Below are 27,579 nucleotides of genomic sequence, written 5' to 3'. Positions count from 1 at the left end.
AAATGCTTTAAAATTATTTTATTTTATATACATAATATGCTGCTATAAAATAATTTAATAAGCTATTTACAAAAGCCTCTTGATTTGATCATTGTCTATGACACAATTATCACATATTGTTTCATAACTTACATAACATCTTAATGACAAAAGTCTATCTATCACTAACAAAAATTTATTCCATTGTGTAGTATTAATAATAAGACTAGTTTGCTAGCTTACACTAATGATGATAATGTTATGAAGGCTGAAAAAAATCTAAAATTGGGAAACACTTATCTTTATATAGTACAAGGTCATGGATCTTGTAAGATTCTAATCTGGGGCTGTTTTGTGCAATAGAATAATAGTGACAATACTGATGATACACATATATATATATGTAATGTAATATCTGTATCAGATGAATCTACTATCTTTAAGATAATTTGTTAAATAGGTGATAATTTTTAACTTTATGAGCAGTAGAATTTAAGAGGCAGTATAAATAAGGTATTGCCACATTGAAATATAAATCTGGTTATCTAGAAATATAGGAATGGGCAGTTAAAAAAATATAAATAAAACTTAATTTTTTACCAATTTTAAGAATTTCTTTATGGTATCCCATGACATATCCAATCTTATATGACAAATGAGCAATTTATGTCAATGCTACATGTAATCTTTTAAAATTGACCACTCACAATGACAGATATACTGCATTACACACACAAACAATCCATTTTAGCAGTTCTGATATTTTAGAGCATGTTTGCATTTGAGATATCTCAACAGTCTTACCTAAATTTAAATACTTGGTATTTTGGGATTTCACTATTCTCCAAATACAAAAAAAACAGATGAATTTTCTTTATATCTAGAAGAGTTTTATAGTTTTAGAAATGGAATAAAGATATCCCTAAAGAGAGGCGAAACTATTTCAAGAGTATAGGAACCCTTCCATAAAAAGTAAAATCATTTCTATTAACTTTTAGCATCATCTCATAATGTGGTGCAGTGGTAGATTTTGAATAAATGATTTTAAATCCTATATTGAATAAAAATATATGAATTAGAATTTGTTAAGGTAAGTATGGAATGGATTTAGTTATTATAAATGACAAGACAGACAGATGCATCATTTCGCAATAAATTCAATCTATTTGTAGGTACCTTGATGTCAGGTTTCATGTTTTAAGTGTATGTGTATCCTGTGGTATGCATTGCTGAGGATACCACGGATATTCCAAATGTTCTCAAATGTCTCAGGCTGAGTGTTGAAGTTGCTGTCTGTTGCCTTTACCCAAATCTCCACATCCTCCTGAAGACAATACAAAAAGCATAATATAAAACTGTGTTTGTCAAACCTAGTACGAGCAAAATGTAGCATTTAGAAAAATAAAAAGAACCTTTGGTTTCAAACTATATTTAACAAAAAAATCGGAGCAAAATTGTACCCAAACCGGCATTACAAATAAACTTGGTATAAAGTTATACCTGAGAAAATACCAAGAATATAAAAAATTTTGACTATATCGCTGACAACATAGTCAATACAATGATAATGCTGAAGCTATCTGCAAGTCAAGCAGCCTCGCAAATAAACGCGGGAAACATTATACTTTGGACGTAGCTCAAAATGTCTATTTGTAAACATTTTGCATATTCTTGGTCTATTCTCAGATATAACTTTATACAAACCTACGGCCTTACAAATAACTATTTGTAAGGCCGTAGGTATATATTTTTCTGTACCACAGACAAAGTATGCAAAATTTAATGATTTGTTCAGTAGTTAAGGTGCAACAAACAAACCGACCTTTGCATTTATAATTAAAATGAAACATTTGATACAAAACCTGACTCAAAAAAAGTAAAGTTTCAATCAATTACAACCTAAGATAACAAGAAGAGAAGAGATTTACCAGTGGGAGGCTCATTTGCACAGGATGCCGGCTAGATTATGGGTACCACAACGGCGCCTATTTCTGCCGTGAATCAGTAACGTGTAAGCATTATTGTGTTTCGTTCAGAAGGGCGCCGCAGCTAGTGAAATTACTGGGCAAACGAGACTTAACATATTATGTCTCAAGGTGACGAGCGCAATTGTAGTGCCACTCAGAATTTATGGATTTTTCAAGAATTCTGAGCGACACTGCTCGTCTCGTCTCCTATTGTCATTGTCATAAAAAGACAGGTAGGAGTATGTAGGGCTGTGGGTACAGACCTGTCTAGGCTGCACCGGCAGCTGCAGGCTCCATAGCGTCCAAGAGTAGTGGCGACGCGGCGCAGCGCTGTCAGTCTGGAGCTCGGCCTCGCTCCAGCTGCGGCCGCGGTCTGAGCTCACGTCCACACGGACTATCTTGGCACCACCGCCCGAGTAGGCGTAACCTGACACCACAGTCATTTTTATAAAAATCATAAAAAAAAATCTGTTAAAAGGCATTTATTTTCTCAAAATTGATTCCTTTTTGATGTCATTTCTAATATACTAGACACTACTATGTAATTTGAAACAAAATTGTAAGTAGAGGCATTTAGTAAGTATTGCATAATATGTAGATGAACTTGAATTGTTTTGTTATTCGGTAGATTTCTCGTGGCAGGTATCGTCATGCTCGCTTAAATGCCTCTGCTTGTGGCGGCGACGTGGGGCGGGTCGTTCCCTTCCCTAATATATGGTCGAGGGAGGCGTTGGCTGGTCCATGCGTCATGCTCGTGAACGGGTGCTACTCGTGGGGGCTGGGTGATCTTGTTACCGGGAGGTCTGCTTGATGTGTTTTTTTTATTATTATTATTTCCTTTAAAGTTAAAGTTATTATATATTTTATTTTATGAAATGCTCACATAATGCCTCTATTTATTTACGGTATGTGTGGATTGATGCATCTACTATACTCAATAACTCTTGTGTTTATAAGTATTAATTTACTTTTTTTTTCTTTTTTTTTTGACTTACTCATGTAAGCCTTTCAGTTTTTGACATTTGAGTATTTTTGTTGCGTCACTCTGCATATATTGTAATTGAAATGATTTGTAAAACAACTAAAATGTAAATCTTGACTTAAAAGAGTGGCAATGAGTTTCTTGCTACTTCTTCTCATTAGCTCAACCCTTTACGAAGTAGCGGTAAATTCAATAAGAAACAATATTTATATATTTTTTTTGACATTCTTATGAATGTCAAAAAAAAATCTCAAATGTGTCATTTTTGTGACCTACATGAATAAAGTGTTTTTGAATTTACTCGCTTCGGAAACAAATGGCGCTCGGAGAGAGGAGAAGCGGCGCAAGAAACTCTCCCTGTATTCTTTTTTTGCGCTCTTCTTAATGAAATATACAATATTGTAATATCATTGTTACTGCTTTAAAATAATCATAATCTAGTCCCAGGCTATCCGATCGAGCGAAGTATTAGGATTTACGACAGTGCCATTTTTTAATAAAACATTTAAATTTGTTTATAGATAATGCCTGAACAGTGGCTGGGACTTTATTATAAGTGTATACATTTAAGCTATTATTTTTATCTTATGAAGCCTACTAGAATTAGATACAAGCCATCTTTTATTTCTGTTATAATAATGATTATCACTAGTTATTGCTAGTTTACTAGCACTACTAGTTTCTGTCTGTTAGTCACATATGTCCCAGACATGTGGAGATATTAAGTTTATTTGTAAATAATGTCTGAACAGTGGTTGTGGCGTTACCATTAAATAGCAAGATTTAGCTACAACTAAAATTAGAGTAAAAAATCACTTTTTAGAGCATATTTTCTCAACCTTATTTTGCTCACCGCCCACTTTGAGAATATGTTTTTTTCTAGAGTATTTTCTTTTTAGACCATAATTTTTAATCTACCCACGCCCCATCTGCGCCATCTCAATGCCCCCTAATTTTCTCTGGGTCTTCTACTGCCCCGAGAGTCTCAAACGCACACAAGGGGGCGTTATCACTCACGTTGAGAACCTATGATTTAGAGCAATAAGGTAGAATAGAATTTCACACTTACCCAAATACATAGCGTTTTATATACATCAAGTACTAGTTATATTATATAACTCTAGATAGAGAAAATATCAAGTAGAGTACGTATAGATAATCACCTCGCAGAAGCACGTGTCCATCCCGCACGGGCACGTACTCGCCGTCTGCGGGCTCGCACACGTATGACGTGACGGGCAGATGATAGATGGGCGGTGCCGTGCTAAAGTCTGCTGTCTCCCAGGTCTTCGAAGCGTTGAACGAACGGTAGTCCTTCTGATGCCAGTGAGAAGGGCTCTCCTCTTTCGATATCGTAATCGATTCTGTACAATAAAAAATTAAAATCGTTAGTTCATGTATTTTTTTTTTAACTTTACTTACCTTCTTATATATAAAATTCTCGTGTCACAATGTTCGTTCCCGTACTCTCTGAAACGGCTTGACCGATTCTCATGAAATTTTGAGTTCATATTAGGTAGGTCTGAGAATCGGACAACATCTATTTTTCATCCCCCTAAATGCTATGCCCACACGATTTTTTTTTAATTTTTTGACATGTTTTTTAAATTTGTTTGATTATGAGTCGGCATTAAAAAATACATACAACTTCAAATTTTCACCCATCTACGATCAACAGTTACTTTTGTATCGCGATTTTAATATCGGCAATACAACGTTTGCTGGGTCAGTATTTATATATATGATAAGCCAAAGAAAACTAATAATAATTAAATTTAGTTAGGTACAGAATTCATAAAATTCAAATTTTAGATTAAATTAGAAAACTTTAATATTTGACATTTCATTTGGATATTTCGACTATAGTGTGCGCGGAAGCGCTAGACACCGCCTCAGGTATTTGAGCGGCAGGGCGGGGGAGGTAGACAAATTTCAAGCTAACTCAGTCTGCCGTCGACCATATATATCGTGTGCGTCTTGTCAATCGCGCCCTCCCCCGTCTCACCCCCCCCCCCATACCTCAGTAGGTGACTAGCGCTTCCGCGCGCACTATAGCACAGGCTTCGGTCTAATTGGACTGAAAGTTGCAATCACTAGCCTAAGTCTTACGTCGAATGCTTTGGTCTATAATTTATGGTGTAAATTGTGTTCACTTTTTAAGTCTCTAAGATAAAAAAAATGTCATCATTTCTATGCATTCCACGCGGGACGTGTACAATGACTGTGTGGGTGCCGAGTCCATCTTGTGTCAGAAGCGAGCAATGGGCACGATGACAGTATTAATGATAAAAGAATAAATGGAATAAATAATTGAAATTAGCAAGATATTCATTAAAATAAAAATATAAATACGACAATCGGCCATGTTAACTAAAACATGAATGACGTCACGTCTCAATTATCATAACTGTGTCACTAGAAATTTTAATTGTTATTTTACGTGTTATCATTGTTTTCTGTGGCGATACCCTAAAATCGGTCACCGTGAAACCTACACGAGAGAAATGTCATCATGTCTATTCTGAAGAGTGAGCGGGTATAGTAAACAGTTTTTCACTGTATCTGCGACTAGGCAAAATACCCATGTCGTATAGTCCTGGAAATACTGCACAAAAAAAAATTATTGAATTAAGCGTTACTTTGCGGAAATCCATAATTATACAAATGATTTAAGTTTTCTTTAGGGTTAATTCCGCCAATATTTGTTTTTTAAAACAATTCGACACGTGTTTCGCCTCTACACGAGGCATCATCAGGACGTGTTGTCTCGCCAAAATCTGGCACGAGACTGAATCAAATGAGCCGGAAGCCGCTCTTTTATACCCTCGTCCCATGAAATGACGCGCTGTGATTGGTCGGCTGTTGTGACGTATTACCCCCGGAAGAGACACGTAACAAAGGTGATGGGACTAAATTTGTTTGTTCATTCAACAGTGTAAACATGTTATCATAACATGTTTACACTGGCGAGACAACACGCCCTGATGATGCCTCGTGTAGAGGCGAAACACGTGTCGAATTGTTTTAAAAAACAAATATTGGCGGAATTAACACTAAAGAAAACTTAAATCATTTGTATAATACTGCACAAGTAATCCAGATTGTGGGTAGGATATACTAGTTTCTGTCGTGTCGCGCGAATGTGGACTCTCGAGCAGGAATCAGGCCACACCTCTTTGGAATTATTATTTAAAGAGGGTGGCTATTTGACTAGTCCAGGTGAGTCCTAGTAACACCGCGTCCAAAATTGAACTATTGGGTTCGCCACTCATACCTATAGCTTGTCGTCAAGTCCTGCCGTCTTTACGAACCGCAGTATCTTCTTATTACAAACAGCATCAGGGAGCAGGGTTTAGTCACCAAGGATGGTGTTACGCTTATGCATTAGTGGGCCGCAATCGCAAAGGAGAGGAAGAGGCATTTCATCAGCCTCAAAGCAAAATCTGCAAGTTTTATCCTTTTTGATTTCGACCACACTGAGGTGCTTGTTTAGGCGACAGTGCCCAGTTAACATCCTGGTGAATATGCATAGATTTTTCCTGTTCAATGATAGGGCTTCTTCGCGTATCTATTGTTGAATAGATACGCCAATGAGGCCCTCTTTGGAATACTCCCCGTGATGAATGGGGTTGAAGAAACAATGAAGCGACGTCTCTACGCAACGCCAAGTTATCTAGCAGTTCACAGAGCACATTGTCATCGAGAAGCACATTGATTTTTTTAAGTCAGGCACAGACTGGGGCGTCTACTCGGTTTTACGTTCAATCCGTCGGTTAAAATACAAACAATCGTCTTTAATTAATAATGCTCTCGATACCATTTCCTTCTAAGTCATCCATAATCATTGACCGTTATGGGCGTGTGGTAAAAGTATCTGTGTCTGCTCACCGAGCCACTTGACGCTGCGTACGGCGGCCGCTCCAGGCACCACGGCTCTCAGCGGATATCCGTGGTCGAGCGGCAGTGCGGTACCATTCATTTGCGTCGCGAGCAGGATGTCGGCGGTGGGGTCCAGCGCCATATGTAGCGGGATCGACGTCGAAAAGTTCACGCCCGTCGCGTCTACGTCTGCCCCCGTCAGCTACAGCCACGTGAAACTCGGGTTTGATCAAATTATCTTTACAATCTTGACTTTAAAGTAGAATTATTAAATAGGTATAATTTGACTAGGTCCATAATTGACATTCTTAAAGTTGAGCTCAAATATAGAGATTTGACCATCAAGGTCTTACGACAAAATAATTTTTTTCTAATTGACTGTTGTTTTTAAATGGTATAATTAGTTAAAACCGATACAATTAATTGTAACTAAACTAGTCGGTACCAACACCGATATATAAACCGTCAGAAAATCAATATAAATACATTAAGTTAATAATGTCTGTAAAAGTTTTAACAAGGAATTATAGCTAAAAAAAATAAACAAAAAAGTAAGAGTTAATTTTTTTTAATATAGCCAGTTAAATTAAAATAAACCGAAATATTCCACCTTCGCACGACACGCCACAAATTAGGATATCATCCCCACCACCTGGATGTGTGGCGGTCCTCCACAGTGCGGTTTTCAAGGAGCTTTCTTCCTCGTACTACTAAGCTGTGGAATGAGCTTCCTTGTGCGGTGTTTCCGGGACGATACGACATGGGTTCCTTCAAAAAAAAGCGCGTACACCTTCCTTAAAGGCCGGCAACGCTCTTGTGATTCCTCTGGTGTTGCAAGAGAATGTGGGCGGCGGTGATCACATAACAACACCAGGTGACCCGTTCGCTCATTTGTCCTCCTATTCCATAAAAAAAGTATCCATATAAAATATTTTGTATTTTATAAATCGTGTAAAAAGAGCTAAATGAAGAAAGGATTACTCACGATGACGTGCAGGTCGGTGGGATCCACGTCTCCCAAGCCGCAGTGCAGAAGCACGTCCCGTAGCCGTACGCCACCCCACACTGCGTTGCTGATGGCGCCTCCCGCCCACGATAGGCCCTTCACCGGCTTGACCTGCTGCGAGCCCGCCATCCTCATCATTAACACTCGGTTGCCACACGATCTCTTGCCATTTATTAAGAGCATTGGCAACATTAGATATATAAAAAAGTGAAGGGTCAATGATCGATCCTTGAGGAACACCGCAAGATATTGTTTGAGGCGCAATCTGGGCTTCAGGAAGTTATACAATTTAGTATCGGTTGCTAGGGCAAGATATGAAAATGTCAAAAACCGTACATGAAATACCTATACTATTTAACTTCATTACAAACAAAACATGACTGACAGCATCAAAAGCCTTTTTTAAATCAAAAAATATACATACACTAACCTTCTTTTTAAGCAATGTTGATGTAATAATAAAGTTTATAGTAGCTACTAGTGAATAAGACGAAAATTGGTTTTGAAAAAGAAATTTATTGCTTCATAAGTATTCACTAAGGCGACTTTGTAGAATTTCTCAAAGATTTTGCAGTAAATTTTACACAACCGCTTTTCGATTAGCTGTTGGTCACACAAAGTATTCTTAAACAAATATGTTTAGAGTAAATATATCTACGGGCAACAAATTCATTTAATATAAGAAGAAACGCTTTCCTCCTCTCACAATAAACGATCTATGCGAGGCTTACGTAAGTAAAAATAAATAAGTTTAAATACAGTCTCGAAGACGCACAGGTAAACTGAGTGTAAGTATATCTACTTTCGATTCGAGAACTCTCCCCTTACTGTGTTGATACAGCAATCCATTGTTCGTTCTAAAATGCGTTCCAAGAAGCCATTCAAGACAGACTAGAAAAACTGTTTAATACAATGGATGTGAAGAGTGCGTTAATAGTGATGTTATATACTTTGAACAGTAAAAAAGCATAATATTATGTGCCATTATCAATGACGATCCAGAAACTTTTAGTATGACCTAAGTACCAGCAGCCGAAATTCACTACCGAACATCACGTCAAACTACGATGAATCATCGGCGTGCTATAGTATTCTCGATCAGGGACATAGAGACAGCATCCTTTCTCTTCAAAGGCAAGCAACGCGTCTTTTGACCTCTGCGGGCCTTCCATGAACTCAATTCAATGACCACCTAAAATGAACTGCTTTGATATTTCATACCAGGACGTGATTTGAGCGATCCAATTGAGGTTGACGTCAAATCAAGTCGGAAATTGAATCGCAAACAGTCAGACTTATGCAACGACTCTACAGCGTCGTCTCTTTCTCACACCGCGGACAACAGACAAATTTCTTTCCTTCATTCTTTGATAAGCGATTCAAACTCTATTCAGTTATAGGCACTAAATGATACGAATCTTAGCGATTCAGTTTAGGTAACTAAACTGAACTGCATCGGAATTGAATCGCTTATTAAAAGTTGACTGTAGGCCTTCTGGTATTGCAGATGCTCTTGGATGTCGGTTGTAACTTCTTCAATATTATAAAAAAATAGAGTTAATGAAACTAACCGCGTTCATCTCAGAGCGCCGGTTGCCCGCACACATGAGAGCAGCGCGCACCGTCACCGAAGGGAACTGCTCCAGCTCACCCAAGCTGAACTGGAAGCGACGCTCTCCCTCTCCCAGTCGCACCATTACCTGCAGCTGGTGCGTGCGTGCGTCCAGCTCTGGTACGGGCATGTGTTGCCGCACGTAGAACAACTCACTGGTGAACCAGATTTACATTATTACAGTGCTTCTAATAGGGGTTTGAGAATGAAATTATTATTGCGACGTACTAGTTACTGTATTAGAATAAAACCTCGTTGGTATGAGATTTTTGAGTGAAACTTTTGTCACACGTTAGCTTGAATATCAAATTTAGGGAATAATTTCGCACGAATTGCTTTATGTATGTACAGGTACTGGCATTTATGTGCTTAAATATAATATTCATTTATTGCGCTATTGCACACATAAATGACAATTACATAACACATTTACATAATTACATCAATTATTTTACATTAAAAAGTATATCTCTCAGAAAAATCAACTTTCATCCGTAATAAACTGTAAAAAAGTTTCACGGCTGAGATTCGATCCCTCGACCCGTTTCGGCTTCGCAATCACAATGATCCAACACTGGACCAAAAACCCTATGAAAAATAAGTTGAAATAGTAGAACATTAATAACTATTGGATTATTAGAAGTATAAATCTTTTATCCATAATTTCAACAACTGTCTTACGAATTTTCGATCGCCGTGTCCTGACGCGAGTTTTCCATTTAATATCCATCCCAAGAAAAGTGCTCAACGCCGCTACAGAAAAAAAAATTGTTAGTTCTAAATCACAATAATTATTATAAACCATACAACTTTTGATTGATGGACATGGAAATTAGCACACTTTTTTATTCGGAAATACTGTGGTTGTCTAGAGACATTCAGCCTTCAAACAATGTGGCCTAGTAGTGAATATATTACCAGTTTTGGAACATTTCAATGTGGAAATGGCTACAGTATATTTGAGGCGTCCGCCGCTTGCAGTTGTATCTATACAAATATAAGTAGTTAGTAGGTAAGCATTTACAAGTGCAGAGTTAATTTAATATTCCGGGATTTCAATAGGTAGGAAAAAATAAATTAGATAATTTTCATGATTAGATCTCAATCACGGATTATCAATCGATTATAGATAATTTAAGATGCCTGAAATCCACCATAAAAAATTAAACAGCTTATAAAGATAAGGCAGTTCCAATCTATAATATTTTATAATCTTTTCTTTTTCTCAGTAAAAAGACATAAGTAATAAGTATTTTCTTTGATTATATAACACGAGTGTTAGGCATTTAAATAAAATACTTTACAAAGGATTAAAACGCGTGTAGGTACTTTATATCTAGATTAGTTTCTTCATCATCATCATGATCATCAGCCAGAAGACGTCCACTGCTGGAGAAAGGCCTCCCTCAAAGATTTCCACGACGATCGGCCCTGCGCTGCCCTCATCCAACGTATTCCAGCGATCTTGACCAGATCGTCGGTCCATCTTGTGGGGGGCCTACCAAGACTGCGTCTTCCGGTACATGGTCGCCATTCGAGGACTTTACTGCCCCAACGGCCATCTGTCCGTCGAACTATGTGCCCTGCCCATTGCCACTTCAGTTTCACAATCGTTTGGATTGTGGCGGTCACTTTGGTTCTCCTACGGATCTCCTCATTCCTGATTCGATCTCGCAGGGAAACTCCGAGCATAGCCATCTCCATTGCCCTCCGAGCGACCATGAGCTTTCTGGATTGTTTGTTTGAGGTAGACGTACTCGTCGACAATTTCGAGAGTACAGTTCCCAATTGTTATGGGAGTAGGTGCGACATGGATATTTGACATGATCTTCGTCTTGTCCATGTTCATTTTGAGACCTATGGATCCTATCCTTGGGAAGCTGTATTGAGGCCATCGAGCATATGGCTTAAGTCTTCCATGGTTCATGATTACGATATCGTCTGCGAATCGAAGGTAAGTGATGTATTCGCCGTTGATGTTGATGCCCAGTCCGTTCCAATCCAGAAGGTTAAAGACATCTTCCAACGCAGCGGTGAACAGCTTGGGAGATATGACATCGCCTTGTCTGACTCCCCGCTGCAGTTGGATAGGCTTCGAGATATGATCCTGGAGATGGACTGACATGGTGGCGTTTCTATACAAACACTGCAACGCTTCGATATATCGGTAATCAATGTGGGACCTCTAGAGAGACTAAAGTACCGCCCAGGTCTAGATCGAATAAAAAGCTTTCTCATAGTCCACGAACGCCAAGCATAGTGGCTGGTTATACTCCTCTGTCTTCTGTATAACCTGCCGCAGCGTATGTATGTGGTCTATGGTACTAAAGCCTTTTCGGAATCCGGCTTGTTCGGGAGGCTGGAAGTCGTCGAGCCTGCGCACGAGACGATTCGTGATAACCCTAGAAAACAGCTTATATACATGGCTCAGAAGTGATACGGGCCTATAGTTCTTCAAAAGCATTTTTTCGCCCTTATTAAAGAACAGCACCATTATACTTCTGTGCCATGCTTGCGGCGTTTTGACCTCGAGGATGACGGAATTGAAGAGTTTCTGGAGGGTCTTAAGTACAGAGGTACCATCAGCTCTCAGAAGCTCAGCTGTGATTCCATCATCACCCGGGGCCTTGTTGTTTTTAAGCTGTTTAAGGGCCATACTAATCTCGTACAGGCTGACGTCTGGTATATCTTCGGTATAGTGTCGGGTTAATTTGGCTTTTGGGTCTTCAGCCTTGTTGGTAAGAGGTGCCCGTGCGGTCGTGTATAACTGTCCGTAGAACTTCTCGACTTCCCTCAAAAGTTCGGGTTTAGACGAACCGACCCTGCCGTCACCGGTCTTCAGCTTTGTCAGTTGGCTCTGCCCGATAGACAAATCTCGTGCGAATACTTTTGAGCCTTTGTTACGCTCTATGGCCGCCTTCACACAATCTGTATTGTGGTGGCGTATATAGCTCAATTAATGACTTGGAGATCTGTCTATTTAGCTGCCTATACTGGGAAGCATCGTCCGGGTACGACGCCGGGTCCGGGTAAGACGCCAAATGGCCCTTCAGGCCATTTGGCGTCTTACATCCATCAATTTTAGGGTATAGTCTGAGATTTTTCCGGTTCTTTTTGAACGGCTGGCCTTGAAAAACTTAGACCCAGCCGTTTGAACAGCTGCCATGAACATGTTATTATACTCGTCCACGTCTACGCAGTCACCGAGGCATTCGAAGCGGTTTTGCAATTCGAGTTGAAAGATTTCTGGGTTTTGTATCTGGATGGGTGCGGGTCGGAGCGTAGACTTCACCAGTCGAGACCGCTCCAGTTTTGGATTGATATTCAATGTGCCTCTTACTATGCGGTGATCACTCCCAGTGTTCACTGAGTTGATCACGGAGACATCATTGAATATATGTCTTTTAGTCGACATAATGAAGTCGATCTCATTTTTGGTGGCACAATCAGGTCTGATCCAAGTCCAATTGCGTTGTTCTGGCTTCATGAAGAAGGAGTTCATCATATAGAGATCTTCCTTCTCCATGAAGTCAGCCAGCATCTGGCCTCGGGCGTTCCGATTTCCATAACCAAATTGCCCCACTCTCAACTCATCGCCGCTACGTTTGCCGTTTTGCATTGAAGTCTCCCATGACAACGTTGAAGTGGGTCTTCGGAGTGTGAATGGCTGTTGAGATGTCCTCATACATGGCATCCACCTCGTCGTCTGAGTGTGTCGAAGTCGGATCGTAAGCCTGAATGACCCCCTGAATACCGTTCAGTAATTCTGAGTATTAGGTACGCTACCCTAGTCAACACGCTCTCCATCTCAGTTACGTTGTTGACGAGAGACTTGTGAACGAGGAACCCGACACCACCCTGGGGTAGTTGGTCGCCCTCCCGGAAGTAGAGCATGTGTCCGGTATTTAGGATTATCGAGTCCTCACTCTGTTTTCGGACCTCAGATAACCCCACGACATCCCATCGTAATCTGCTCACAGCATCCTCCAACTTATCGTCGGTACGCAGTGTCTTGACATTGTTTGTTGCCAGGGCCAATGGTCTTCGCTGCCACACCCGGGGATTCTTAGCACCCCGTCACTTATGTGGCTGCTACCGTGGCCACCACGAGCGGGGCCGCCGGGGACTGGGGGCCGGAGCCTAATTGTGTCTGTCATATTTAAGGGGTTTTTGCCATAATCGCCACGCTTGGCAGGCGGGATGGCGATCATAGTAAATGGTGTTCTCTTAACGGAAGATACTGCTGCCCATTCTCCGTTGTTTGTATCCCTTACGACACCCACGGGAGGAGAAAGGATGGTGCTAATCTGGTGCGACACCACACGCACTAGATAAGGTTACATTTTTATTATTATTTTATTTAACCAAACGTTTCGTGACCTTTGCAGAAGCACGTTTTCAGGGGAACTGTGGTTGCCAGGAGTCGAGATACTATTTGTCATAAGTTTACCGCCGTTTGTTGCCTTGGAGGTGGGATTTGCTGTAGACAGATGGTTACTGGCTGTCAGTAAATTAAACGCAAAAACCTAATATAAAAATAAAGTTACTATTACACGGGTTTTAATACTTTAAATAGTATTTTATTTTAATAAGAAATCACTTACAACTCACTTGGGTGTGTCAAAATGGTCCACCTGTTGCTTCGGCGGTGTCTCGGCGTTGAACGGGCGGGCGGTCTTTAGTATGAGGCGTCGGTCACGGTAGGGTTCTCTCGCCCAGAGCTCGTCGTCGCCGTAGTCAGCCACGTCGGCATCGGCCAGGTTACCTGTATCAAATATATGTTCAAATATTTGTCCAAGCAGGCTTGATTACTGTTTGTATTACAACGAAGCGTCCAAAACTGTCAACAGTTTAGGCAAACATATTATGGAAATGTGGAAAATCAAACGTTCATAAAAACTGTGTGCGTGTAAAAAAATGTATGCACGCAAGAAGTTATACTTCTTAGGCTTAACGAAGCAAAAGTCATTAAAATGATTTATTCTACGTTTTTAGAAAGAACAATTTAGTAAATATCTTGCAAAGATGGCTTTGACAATTTATCATTAAATGATGAATACGGTTGTATGGGCTTGAACCCTTTGCCTGTCCTAATAAGGGACGAAAAAACCAAAAAAAAAACGAATGACGCGAACGTCAGAAAACTTTAGGAACAAATTTCAACCTGTTACTTTTGTGTTACAGTGATGTGCGCGCATCGTAAAATTTCACTCTCATCATTTTTTCAAAACGCGCCTAAAGAAGTATAACTTTAAAAATAATTTAATAAAAATTAATTAAATTAAAAAGTTAATTTTAGTAAGAGACAAGTGGGCAAAACATTGGCCGGACAACTGATGAGACAAGAAAGGACAAGCAACCATCCATGCTCACTACAACGCAGTAACCAAGAGGGATGCTTTAATATGGGAGAAGTATACGTGAGTTTCAAGAAGGTGCCAAAGAATGACTAATATTTTAGCAGAAAGCATCATTTTTGTACTTGAAATAAAAGAACAAGTCGTTAAGAATGACTAATATTTCAGCAGAAAGCATCATTTTTGTACTTGAAAAAAGAACAAGTCGTTAAGAATGACTAATATTTTAGCAGAAAGCATCTTTTTGTACTTGAAAAAAAGAACAAGTCGTTAAGAATGACTAATATTTTAGCAGAAAGCATCTTTTTGTATTTTTTGTACAGTACTGTTTGTATTTTTAACTTTTAGGTAGGTAACTAAAGGGTGTCGTGTCGTGGTACATGAATTATTGTGTGATGTGTTGAAGTCACTGACCTCTACTATATACCATTGGACTAGTCGCTGTCAAAGTGCTTTTGTGCCTGTTTGATATTCGCCATTTTGGCGCTGTTGGCCATGTAGCGAGAGTCTGCGGTACCAAAATTAGAAATGACAACCTTAGCAAACATCGATAGATTTATTACGTTGATTATTGAAGTATAAATAACACGGAAAAAGAACGAAATGAATTCAAAATGCAGAGTATTGTACGTCCCTTTGCAGCCTTTTGTATTAAACGTCAAAATTAGTTCTCTGGACGCTTGCGAGAGGCGCTTCAAATAGGACAAAAAATTGCCTGTCCAGTGGTATTTATACAGGTCAGTGGTTGAAGTACATTACCAATCCGCAGAGACTCGAGCAGGGCGAAGACTTCCGGCGTCTTGTGCATCCCGTACACGTTCCAGAAGGGCTCAATGCTGAGTCCGGCTGCGTTATAGATCTGCTCTCCGCCCGGATGTGACGCCAGGAACGGGGTCACGTCGTAAACGCCATGCTTGTACGTCACCCAGAAACTAGATCTGCACACCCGCGTGTTTGAATGTATATAACCATGGGGTTATGGTAGAGCAATGATGGGACCGTTTAGCGTCTGATAGAGCTTAAGTCCACGATTATAATGCTACCTCGCGGCCGGCGAGTGCCAGAAACGAATTCTAGGCGTTTCCCTTTCTTTCCTCCCCATTAAAATGTCCCAATCCTTAAAAAACAATCAAACCAATCATAATTTGAGGTTAGGTTATAATACTTATAATGCTTTTTTCTCTGGAATGGTGTGTAACCTTGTAATAAGAGTGGTATCATTATAATCGTGAACTAAAGCTCTATCAACTACAATATTTTTATCCTGTAGATACTAAGTCCTACCCAATGGTACTTCTTGAAAGTGGGAGAGTCACGCTGCTGTCTCATGACGTCAGCACAATCGGGCCAGACTGTCCGGGTTACTTACCACACTCGCACAGAATACCGGCGTGAAGTAGCGGCCTAGTGCCGCTATGTTTCGCATAGGTTAGTGTCGAAATATGAGAGCATTGGTATTTAAAGAGAAATTACCCCAGGAGGGTACCAGCTCTTGTAGAGCCAGAGAATCCCTCCCCGAGCATTCGCGCTCGGGCTGCCCTTCGTATTCTGGGGAGGGCACAGTACCGTGTATGTCACAGGACAAACAGGGCAGCAACACCACGGCACCCCGCTCCACGCTTAATGTGGACTTTTGTAACATCCTGGGAATTCACTCCAACTTAACGCCGTCCACCACCACCTTGAGACGTCGCAGCCGGCCTTGTGTTTCCTTACGGAGACGCAGATATCTCGACCTAGCGATACGTCATATTTAACGTACCCCGGGTACAAAATTGAGCATAATTTCATGCCTCATGCCGGGGTATGTGTGTACGTTAGGGAGGATATCTGCTGTCGCCGTCTCGGCAATTTTGAGGGTAGGGGCCTGTCTACTCTCTGGCTCCGCGTAGATTTAGAGGACCGGCTCCGCATCTATGCGTGTGTCTACAGGTCCCATAGTGGTAACGCAGAAACGGATCACCTCATGGGCTGCGTTCAAGCGGCATTTGATGACGTGCTTGCTCAGATCCCCTCCGCTGAAATCGTAGTCTTGGGTGATTTCAACGGGCACAATGCCGAATGGCTTGGATCACGTACCACAGACTACGCAGGGCGATCTGTGCATAATTTTGCATTGGCGTATGGTCTGTCCCAATTGGTTGAGTCGCCGACGCGGCTCCCGGATGTGGATAGCCACATGCCGTCCTTATTAGATCTTCTGCTGACTACACATCCCGATGGTTACCAGGTCTCTGTCGACGCCCCTCTCGGAACGTCCGACCATTGCCTGGTCAGGAGTGTAGTGCCTATCCGACGCCAACGTCGCAGACCACCAGCGACCCGCCGCGTTTGGCACTACAAGTCAGCAGATTGGGATAGGATGCGTTCCTTTTTTGCATCCTACCCTTGGGGCAGGGTTTGTTTCCCTTCCGATGATCCTAGTGCCTGCGCCGTTGCAGTAGCCGATGTGATACTGCAGGGCATGGATATTTTTATACCAAGCTCTGTAGTACCGATCGGTGGCAGATCACAGCCCTGGTTCGATGCGTCAGTTAAAGCAGCATCTGACTGCAAAAAACAGGCGTATCGAACTTGGGTTGCGGCGCTGGGCTCAAAGGATCCGAACTGCAAAGTTCTGAAGAGGAAATATAACCGTGCCTCCAGATTTTTTAAGCGGCAAATCGCCTGTGCGAAATCGAAGCACGTCGTCAAAATTGGCGAGCAGCTTTCCAGTTACCCGACCGGAACACGCAAGTTCTGGTCGTTGTCGTTGCTCTTGGTAACTTCAACCAGCCGTCCATGCCGCCGTTGCACATGAGGAATGACACCCTGGCCCATACGGCAAAAGAGAAAGCCGATCTCCTGTGCACTCTTTTTGCCTCCAACTCGACTCTTGACGACAACGGAAAAACACCGCCGACCATCCCGCGGTGTCAGAGCTCCATGTCTGAAGTACAGTTCCGACAGAAAACTGTTAGGCGAGCTCTGTTTTCGTTGGACGTCAGGAAGTCGAGCGGGCCGGATGGCATTTCTCCAATCGTGCTTAGAACGTGTGCCCCTGAGTTGACGCCGGTGCTAACGCGTTTATTCCGGCACTCTTATTCAAAAGGCGTAGTCCCTGATTCATGGAAGTCAGCCCTTGTCCATCCGATCCCAAAAAAAGGAGACAGTTCGGATCCGGCAAACTACAGGCCTATTGCGATTACCTCCCTACTCTCCAAAATCATGGAGAGCATAATTAACCGCCAGCTCTTGGTATACCTTGAGGGTCACCAGTTGATCAACGACCGGCAGTACGGCTTTCGCAATGGTCGGTCGACTGGCGATCTTCTGGTATAAGCAAGGGGGAAGGCCTGGCAGTTGGTCTGGATATAGCGAAGGCCTTTGATCGTGTATGGCACAAGGCGCTCCTCGCATAACTTCCATCATTTGGGCTTCCCGAGAGCTTATGCAAGTGGACCTCCAGCTTCCTCACTGGACGCAGCATACAGGTCGTTATCGACGGTTATTGCTCGAATCCCAAGCCCGTGGACGCTGGAGTTCCCCAAGGCTGTGTGCTATCTCCCACGCTGTTTCTTCTGCATATCAATGATATCTTGGACACCGCCAACATGCATTGCTATGCAGACGACAGCACTGGTGATGCCGTATACACGGGCCATGCAGGTCTCTCTCGGGAAAACGTCGACCAGTGCCGGGAGAAACTTGTGTCTTCTATCGAGTCCTCTCTCGAGAAGGTCGCGGAATGGGGTAAGTTGAACCTTGTCCAATTTAACCCCCAGAAGACTCAAGTTTGCGCGTTTACCACTAAAAAAACCCCATTTGCCGTATCACCGCTCTTCGAGAACACTTCCCTTAAAGCCTCGCCTAGTATCGGAATACTGGGTCTCGAAATCTCGAGCAATTGCCAATTCCGTGGCCATCTGGAGGGCAAAGCCAAACTGGCTTCAAAGAAACTGGGGGTCATAAATAGAGCACGGCAATACTTCAAGCCGGCCCACATTCTAGCGCTCTACAAAGCGCAGGTCCGGCCTCACATGGAGTATTGCTGTCATCTCTGGTCTGGCGCACCCCAGTATCAGCTCGATCCATTTGACCACGTGCAACGCAGAGCAGCTCGAATTGTCGGGAACCCAGTACTCTGTGAACGGCTGGATCATTTGGCGTTGCGTAGAGACGTCGCTTCATTGTGTGTTTTCTACCGCATCTATCACGGGGAGTGTTCCGAAGAGCTGTTCAACCTGATTCCTGCCGCCGAATTCCACCTTCGCACGACACGCCACAAGTTAGGATTTCATCCCCACCATCTGGATGTGTGGCGGTCCTCCACAGTGCGGTTTTCAAGGAGCTTTCTTCCTCGTACCAAGAAGCTGTGGAATGAGCTTCCGTGTGCGGTGTTTCCGGGACGATACGACATGGGTACCTTCAAGAAAAGCGCGTACACCTTCCTTAAAGGCCGGCAACGCTCTTGTGATTCCTCTGGTGTTGCAGGAGAGTGTGGGCGGCGGTGATCACTTAACACCAGGTGACCCGTACGCTCGTTTGTCCTCCTATTCCATTAAAAAAAAAAAAAAAAAAACTTTTAATTGGTTATTTTTGAACAGTATGCCTGGAATAGATGTCAATTCACACTTCATTTATTAATTCTATTTGCCTATCCTTATGTATGTGGATTATACTGAAAATTTCTGGACATCTATAACACAATAATATTAAAAAAAATACGGTATTTGAAAATGGAACACACAATGGAACATTGTTAGGTTACACATAAGTTTGTATCATTTCCTTTTACATTATGGCATCATCATCATCATCACTGCCCACATTCTCTTGCCACACCAGAGAAATCACAGGTGTGTTGCCAGCTTTTAAAGAAGGTACCCATGTCATACATGGAAAAACAATGATAAAACTATTTGTATTAAGCCTTTTTTATTCTGAGTTAGAGGATGTCTCTTAACTAACATAGTCTGTCATGGGCCTCTCTTCTCCAGTTCGGGCCCGCTGTGAGTTTGAGTTCATCCTCCCATCTTGTTCTAATATAAAATGTGGCATTATTAAATTACAATCCAGAAACTTACAGCTTGGCCTGAGTAAAAGCCCTTCTATTCTTGATACCCTTGTTGTGAACATCTTTAAATAAATCCTGGACATATATTTTGTAGAATGATGGTACCTACTGTAGAACGTAGAAACAGAATGTATGAACAGTAGTATATCTGTTTTTCACATCCTTTCATCCATCATTTTACATAACTTACTAAGTAATATGAACTGTACATTTGGAAACATGAAATTTTGTGATATTTTACTTGCTATCATGTTTGCTGACTTCCTCTGCCGTGAATGTGGGCAGGCCGGGTTTCTTTTCTCCAGCCACCACAACTTTCTCCTTTGGCAGTGGTAACACTTCTTCATTTTCTTTTTTTTGTAGCTGCTCTGGAAAAGTTTCAATTTTAATTGACTTGGAATATAAATACCATGTCTTGGTCGACATCCCTATTGGCCTTCCAACCATTGCCTGGATAGAAGTATAGTGCCTTAAATAGTGTCTTACGACAGGGTTTGTCAGTGAGTTGCAGTGGCATGGATATTATAGTACCAAGCTCTATAGTATGAATTGGTGGCAGATCACAGTCCTGAAAGCCTACCATCAAATTTTAATTAGCGATTTAATTCCGATGCAGTAAAGTTTTAGTACCTAAATTGAATCTCTAAGATTCGTACCATGAAGTGCCTATAACTGAATGGCGTTTGAATCGCTTATGGAAGAATGAATGAAAGAAAGCTGTCTGTGGTCCGCGGTGTGAGAAAGAGATGACACTCTACAGTTGTTGCATAAGTCTGTCTCTCTTACTCAATATACCATATGTGTTGCGTTTCGAAACCTATAATGATAAGATTTTAGTGGTTTTTTTGCATCTATATTATTACAAATGCATTTAAAAATTGTGCTAATTGCTAAAGCAGTTCATTTTAGGTCGTCAATTGAATCTCAATAACAGTTCATGGTAGGCCTGCTAGTTTGAAGCATCAGTTAAAGCAGCAGCTGACTCCAAAAATATAAATATGGGTATTCTCGGTGTAAATAAACAGATCTTTTCAGTGGGTGTGCATAGGTCATTGTTGCAGGTATAGGTAAATAGATTGCTGCTCAGACTCTATGGCTGAGGTCAACAGAGCTTACTTACACTTTTCTCAGACTTTACTTATGTAGAAACTTTGCTGAGAATTGAGTATGATAAATCACAAACTTGACTTTTGCATTGGATTAAGCTCAGCAAAATTTCAGCTGTAGACTATAAAAACGAAATCACAGATTATGTGAAGCTAACACTTGTCTAAGTTTTATGTGAGTAAAGTCTGCGATCACAGTCTAAGTCCAATCATGTTTTTTTTTAAACAGCTAAATAACTGAGACTTGAGATAAGAAACATTTAAGAAATACAGTTGAATTGTTGCCCTTATCTTGTTTACAAATCGAAAGAACCTCAAGACTGCACTGTAGGCAACCTAGGCAGTCATTCCCAAATTAAATAGTATCATTTAAAAAAAAACAAGTATTTTCTTCAATGACATCAATTTAAAAGCAATTAACACTTGAAGGTTATCAGTAAATTCTCAAATAGGTTCACATAAGTTGCTTCTGCTAAATTTATATACTGTTATCTTCAGAGTATGATATCCTATCAAATTTTATTAATTGTAAAATGCAAGCATGTTTTTGAAAGTGTGACATGGTAATAAACTTATGATTGTTTATTTAACACAAAATTCTAGTATATGTACAACTTATAGAAATATAGAGAAAATTATTCCAGCAGGCAAAGCAATTAATTTTGAAGGCAGTATACACCAGCATTTCCCATTTGCCAGTTCGCAACCCGGTACTGTCCCATCAAAGTAAAATACCAGGTCCACCTTGTTTTAAATATATTACCTACTCTCAATTAACACATCATTAATATTTGTAAGGTATATAAATAGGTAGATAAAAGCCAGTGAGTGCACCACTTTTTACTATTTATAACCTTTTTACTAGTAATAAATGTGAAAAGCCAAATTGAAACAACTTCGGTTTAATACTTTTAAACCGAAGCTTATGTGGGCCAAAAAAGGGGCAGTGTGAAAATTACTTGGCCAGGGCAGAACAATGTTTAGGAAAAACTGGTATTGCAATAGTTGCTTTTATTAAATCACATCCATCGCTAATCATTATGAAGGGTACATTGCAGATGTAGTAAACATCAAATGCTCCATTTAATTTGAAAAAATCACAAAAGAAGATTGCCCACCATACAGATAAAATCAGATCTTTAATACCGTGACCTAATGAAGATCTTTTTACATATTTGATTAGATGTGTAAGTTCTGTAACTTAAATGTAATACTCTAGTCAATGACTATACTTTGCCAGTATCTCAAATGAAATATATAGTTTTAAATGAAGTCATCTCTGCATTTAAATTTTATTCACTGCATACAATGACAAGAGAAAGCTGGTTTTATATTATACAAATATATTATGTGAACAAATAAACAAACCTTTAACTGCTCCAGCAATAAGTACTGATCCTAAAACAAACGCAGTGGTACGACCAACGTCACGTTTTCTGTTATCATTTTCATAAAAATCATTGTTTTCACGTCCATATAGGCGTCGAAATAAAATAGGATAGTATTTTATAAATTTTTTTCCTCTAATTAGCCGCCTGAAATTAAAATTGCCTTAATGAAATAAAGGAACTAGGAAGGACATATTAAAATAATAACAAATAGAAATACTACCTGATCAACATATTTTCGAAGGATATTAAGTTATGTTTATATATTTATGTTCAATACTTCCAGTTCCACATCAAAAAAATGTTATTATTATCTTGTTTTATCAGTATCAGTTCTTGCGATGATAATATTCGTATTTAATAATATTTATTTCAACATAGTAATACTTGTTTCACTTGTTTGTTTGACCTTCGGCCTTCGGGTTTTGAAGTTTAAACTTTGGTGTTTGACATTATAGTTTTTTTTATTGAATGGTACGGGAAGCAAGTGCAACGAGAGACAGCTGACAAAAAAGGCTAGAAACCTTTAGAATTCAAGTTACGAGTGGAAGTGCCACGCAGTTATGGCGTCATATTTTAAGCGCCAATAATATATTGTGAAATAGCAAAAAAACTAAATATATCGTCCTAAATGTGAAAAATGTAGATGAGAATGTTTTGTTAACGTACAGGTGCTAAAACCGTTGGATTCTGCCATACCTAGTCTTGCCATAAATACTGAAACAAAGAAAAAAAGATTTTCTATTGCAAATAACATTTACTTTTACAGTGTGTTAGTTACTACATAAATATAAAAAACGTATATGTGTGTAACCTTTACGCGCGATCGAAGTAAAACTTATTGAATTGACTTTTGAATTGAGCGTTACTTCCGTCAGAAAATAATTCTGAGTCACCCCCAAGTCGCGCCTATAGAAGTTTTACTTCAAATATGTAATTAAAAAATTAGGGTCTCAAATCTATCATGTCGTTTAGAACAAGCCGTACTCTCTAAACTGACCATAAACCAAAATCCAGTGGATTAAGATCGGGACTAGACGACGGCCAGCTCTGAAGTCCGAAACGTTCGTTTCCAACCAACCGACACCGAGACCGATCTTTATGACCCGGCGCCGAGTCTTGCTAGAAGGACCATTCGTAATAACATTTACTTTTACAGTGTGTTAGTTACTACATAAATATAAAAAACGTATATGTGTGTAACCTTTACGCGCGATCGAAGTAAAACTTATTGAATTGACTTTTGAATTGAGCGTTACTTCCGTCAGAAAATAATTCTGAATCACCCCCAAGTCGCGCCTATAGAAGTTTTACTTCAAATTTGTAATTAAAAAAATTAGGGTCTCAAATCTATCATGGCGTTTAGAACAAGCCGTACTCTCTAAACTGACCATAAACCATAATCTAGCGGATTAAGATCGGGACTAGACGACGGTCAGCTCTGAAGTCCGAAACGTTCGTTTCCAACCAACCGACACCGAGACCGATCTTTATGACCCGGCGCCGAGTCTTGCTAGAAGGACGATTCGTAATAACATAATATTTATATTACAAAATTACTGAGTTAAACTTACTGAAATTACTTGAACAATTTTTTTAAAACAATTAAATAATAACGATTAAAAAAATATTGTTGTTATTATTGTTGAAGTACTGAATGTTACTTCCGTCAGAAAAATATTTATGTTAGCCCCAAGTCGGTCTACAGAAATTTTACTTCAAAAAGTTATAATTTCATGTTAATATATTATTATTTTAGCAAGTAGTCCCAATTTCCTGAAAAAGAAACAACCATTTTCTTATCAATGCCTCGACTTTTCTTAACTTTCGTAACTGCTAGAAAACCTTTAAAATACTGATTCCGCAATTTTTTTAATTCTTGGCGATGGCATCAGTGCTATAATAAAAGTTTTCGTCTCTTATAAGTATAATATATATTATAGAATATAGAGCCAATGTCCGTACTCCATTACATTTTTTATCGTCTTACGGCATTCTTAAGATGTAAGATGCATACCAGAATCTAATGCCGTACAAATTTGCTGACTCGTTTTCTTTCAGTTTCATTCAGTTATACTGTGATGGTCCAAGTGCACGTCTGAATTCACTGAACCAGAATTACATAGAGCTATGAGATGAACCTTCAACATCAAATTCCGATTGAAATGCGATTATTTTCTTTTTTTTTTAAAACGATCCCACAATGTAAAATCAAATGATAATCAGACAAACGAAATGTAACCTACTCCTGTTTTATAAATAATTTTACTACACATGGTAAGTTGGTAACTAAAAGAAATCTTATAATAATTAGAAACACACAGTAAAAAAAAGTGTGTGTGTACTGTGTCAGCTCCGAGACACGACTGGAGTTTACTCCTCAAGAACAGTTACTAAACTCATGAACAGGTAGGTACTAAACAAAATCAAGTGCAATTATGGAGTCGGATACAAACAGACATAAAGCAAAAGCTAATAAAAGCGTATTAATTAAAAAAGATTGATATCACATGTAAGGGTAAATAAACGCATTAATGAAAATTCTTAAGGAATACATATATTTTTATTTTATTTACATTTTTTACGACTATTCGGCGAAATATTATATATAAAATATTCTTAAGAAGTAAACTCCAATAACATCACCACACGTCCCGCTATGGGTGGGACAGTCCCGCTTACTGGTAGTCTGTCCGACATAGTCCCGCTTTTGTAAGCAGACCAAACGATAATTAACAGAACAAAAGGCAACCTGAAATGAGTGGTTCGGCGCGGGCGCACCTCGCAGGAAGCCAGATTCGCACGGCAAGAAGACCCGATATTTTGAAACAAATTTGTTCAGCCGACAAATACAAAAATATGACTCAGAAGTCACACCACTACTGGGGCTTAGGAAGCCGTGCCTACTTAACTATTTTGTAGTTGTTAGTGCTTTGATTATTTTGTTTTATTCTATCTTATATAATAAAAAAAAAGACTCGGGGACTGCCGTGGTAAAGCTATTGCATAGCATTTTTTATCAACTTATGCAATTATAATTTATTTTATTAATGCAGTTTTTTTTTGATAAAATTAATTTAAAAAGAAGCAAACGTGAGTAAAATTTTTCTTGCTAGATTTGATTACAGACAGACAACGGGACAGGTGAAACTAAATAAAAATGCTTGTCATAATAATAAAAATTAAAAAAACGTGATAAAAAACATAAAGAAATTAAAAAAAATCAAGACGTACCCCAGCCTCGAACCTGGGACCTTCTGCACAAAAAGCATACGTGATAACCGCTGTTCCACGGCAACTGTTATAACCGTGGCGAAATATCTATATAGATCTAGTAAGTAAGTGTTTAAGGTTATTTTCGTAACGGAATTTCTGGATTCGGTCTCCACGCTCAAGGCCCGCGATAGAAGCTATGCAATAGCTTAAAAAAATTGTAAAACACTAAAATATTTTTATTATTATTTAATATCACAGATGTCCCGCTCTGGCAAAAAAAAATAAATGGTAGCGTGACCATTGTTGACAGATGAATTCCACTACGTTATAAGAAACTGTGCGTTTTTTAACTTAGCCGGATTATACCTCGAAGCCGATCGCGATACTTTAAACATATGTTTCTAGTACTGTACTATTTTAAACTTATGTCAAATGACTGCACGTTTCATACTAAACCAAATTTCAAGTAGGTACCTACATAGTTGGAATGAAAGATAGTTGAAAAAATAAAAAACACATCAAAAATACTCAAGTAATACTTACAAATAATAACAGCGTTACTATAAAACATATTGAATAGCGTTTAAGCGAACTCTACAAAAATAAATCATAATGAAAATATGAGAACATGTTTTCAGTAACGTTTTATGGCGCTTTTAATTCGTGTTTTATGTCCTGCGCCCATACCATAGCCAATAACGGTTGGCACAGGAATTTCGCTATAAATATTTTATTAAAATTTTTATATCTTAAGATAATTATGGGCAACAATAATACCAAAATAGATAATATTATTAGTTGAATATTGTTATGTGTTATAAAATAGTGATTTATTGTAAAGTATAATTAATTATTCTTTTTCTTGCGTTTACCCCGTATAATTTATTTTTAGTACCGTACAAATTTACTAAAATTGATATGAATGAGTAATTGCTTGGTATTCCACAAGCCGGCAATTTGTGCAAAGAAGCCCTCACGCCTCCAAGCTCGCCTCAACCATTTCTAGTCCAGGGAATACTTCAATAAAATGATTTATAATACAGATTTATTTATAAGGTATATATCTTTTATAAGATCATTCACAAAAAACGGGTGGTTTTAATTATTGCCGTCGCTTTAGAAAATACAATACCAAAAGAGGTTTTAATCATTTGAGAATATTACTGGCATATTTATGAAGTGTTGTGGTGCATAAAAAAGGTTTTTTCCAAATTCAAGACATGATCAGACTCTAACGTGGCGGGAATCTTTGATAGTTCGTATTAGGTAACTAAATCATTTTATATAATTAGTGTCGGATTGTACACAGTTATTTAGCGGTCTCTAAAATGGTTGATATATCGATAACAACGAGCAAATTTATAGCGCTACTTGAGGAAGTGTGTAATCAATGTTGTCTCCGAGAGGCTAAATGTGAGTCGTTTGACTGTCCAGAGGACTTGGCAACGATATCAAGAGACTGGTACCGTCAGCAGAAGGCCAGGGTCTGGAAGAAAAGCATGCGCAGAAGCTCAAGATGACTGCTTCCTGGTGACCAGGCATTGAGAGATCGCAAATCTTCTTATGTTGACCTCAGAAAGACTAAAGGAAGTTAGAGGTTTGTAAACTGGAGGTAGATTATGGACTATCAGTAGCAGATAAAGCTCTATAATTCAAATGTTTTGAGTTTCCGCCAATATTAATTGTCTTCAAACAATTCGACACGTGTTTCGCCTCTAGACGAGGCATCATCAGGAAATGTTGACTCGGAAAACACATTCTTGTGCCAAATTGGAAGTTAGTGTAAATTTTCTACTATTTCCTTTGTGATCAAGCTATTTTATCAGTAGGTATCGTAAGTAATATACAGTAATACCCCAGACTTACGCGGTAGATGGGTCCGAGCAATTGCCGTGTAAGTCGAATTCGCGTAAGTCGGGGTTCTACTTTGCATAAAAATACATATAAAGTATATTTAATCGGGAATAGAGTTTAAAGAAAACAATAATTTAGAAGAAAAATTTTGAATAAAGTGTAAGATAATAAAACAAT

General features: G+C 39.4%; 1 protein-coding gene and 1 long non-coding RNA gene across 6 annotated transcripts in view; both read right to left on the bottom strand.

Annotated features, from left to right (window-relative positions):
- LOC126968781 (uncharacterized) overlaps positions 1-27,579 on the bottom strand; it is a 181,222-nt gene that overhangs the window by 65,156 nt on the left and 88,487 nt on the right. The window lies entirely within an intron of this gene.
- Positions 4-22,741, bottom strand: LOC126968689 (sulfite oxidase, mitochondrial). 5 transcript variants are annotated; one of them, XM_050813742.1, is made up of 11 exons: positions 22,556-22,741; positions 22,313-22,479; positions 20,080-20,206; positions 15,542-15,720; positions 14,037-14,190; positions 9,385-9,580; positions 7,793-7,927; positions 6,817-7,009; positions 4,092-4,292; positions 2,210-2,373; positions 4-1,303 (listed from the first exon to the last, which is right to left on the bottom strand). In XM_050813742.1, the coding sequence occupies exons 1-11, from the start codon at positions 22,564-22,566 to the stop codon at positions 1,163-1,165; spliced, it is 1,668 nt and encodes a 555-aa protein (XP_050669699.1). In that variant the 5' UTR covers positions 22,567-22,741; the 3' UTR covers positions 4-1,162. The 5 variants fall into 5 exon arrangements, with proteins under 5 accessions (XP_050669699.1, XP_050669700.1, XP_050669701.1 ...); XM_050813743.1 differs by having other exon boundaries at positions 7,793-7,924; XM_050813744.1 differs by lacking the exon at positions 22,556-22,741 and having other exon boundaries at positions 20,080-20,201; positions 22,313-22,461.

Source organism: Leptidea sinapis, chromosome 16, assembly GCF_905404315.1.
Source record: "Leptidea sinapis chromosome 16, ilLepSina1.1, whole genome shotgun sequence".
NCBI classification, from domain to species: domain Eukaryota; kingdom Metazoa; phylum Arthropoda; class Insecta; order Lepidoptera; family Pieridae; genus Leptidea; species Leptidea sinapis.
This window is presented reverse-complemented; position numbering and strand designations above follow the sequence as displayed.

What these genes read in the sequence shown, in the direction of transcription:
- LOC126968689 (XM_050813742.1), bottom strand. An exon ending in GACCATTTTGACACACCCAA is followed by an intron (nt 9,581 to 14,036) that starts GTGAGTTGTAAG and finishes CTGGTTCACCAG; the next exon opens with TGAGTTGTTCTACGTGCGGC. An exon ending in ACGCAGCGTCAAGTGGCTCG is followed by an intron (nt 4,293 to 6,816) that starts GTGAGCAGACAC and finishes TTTATTGTACAG; the next exon opens with AATCGATTACGATATCGAAA.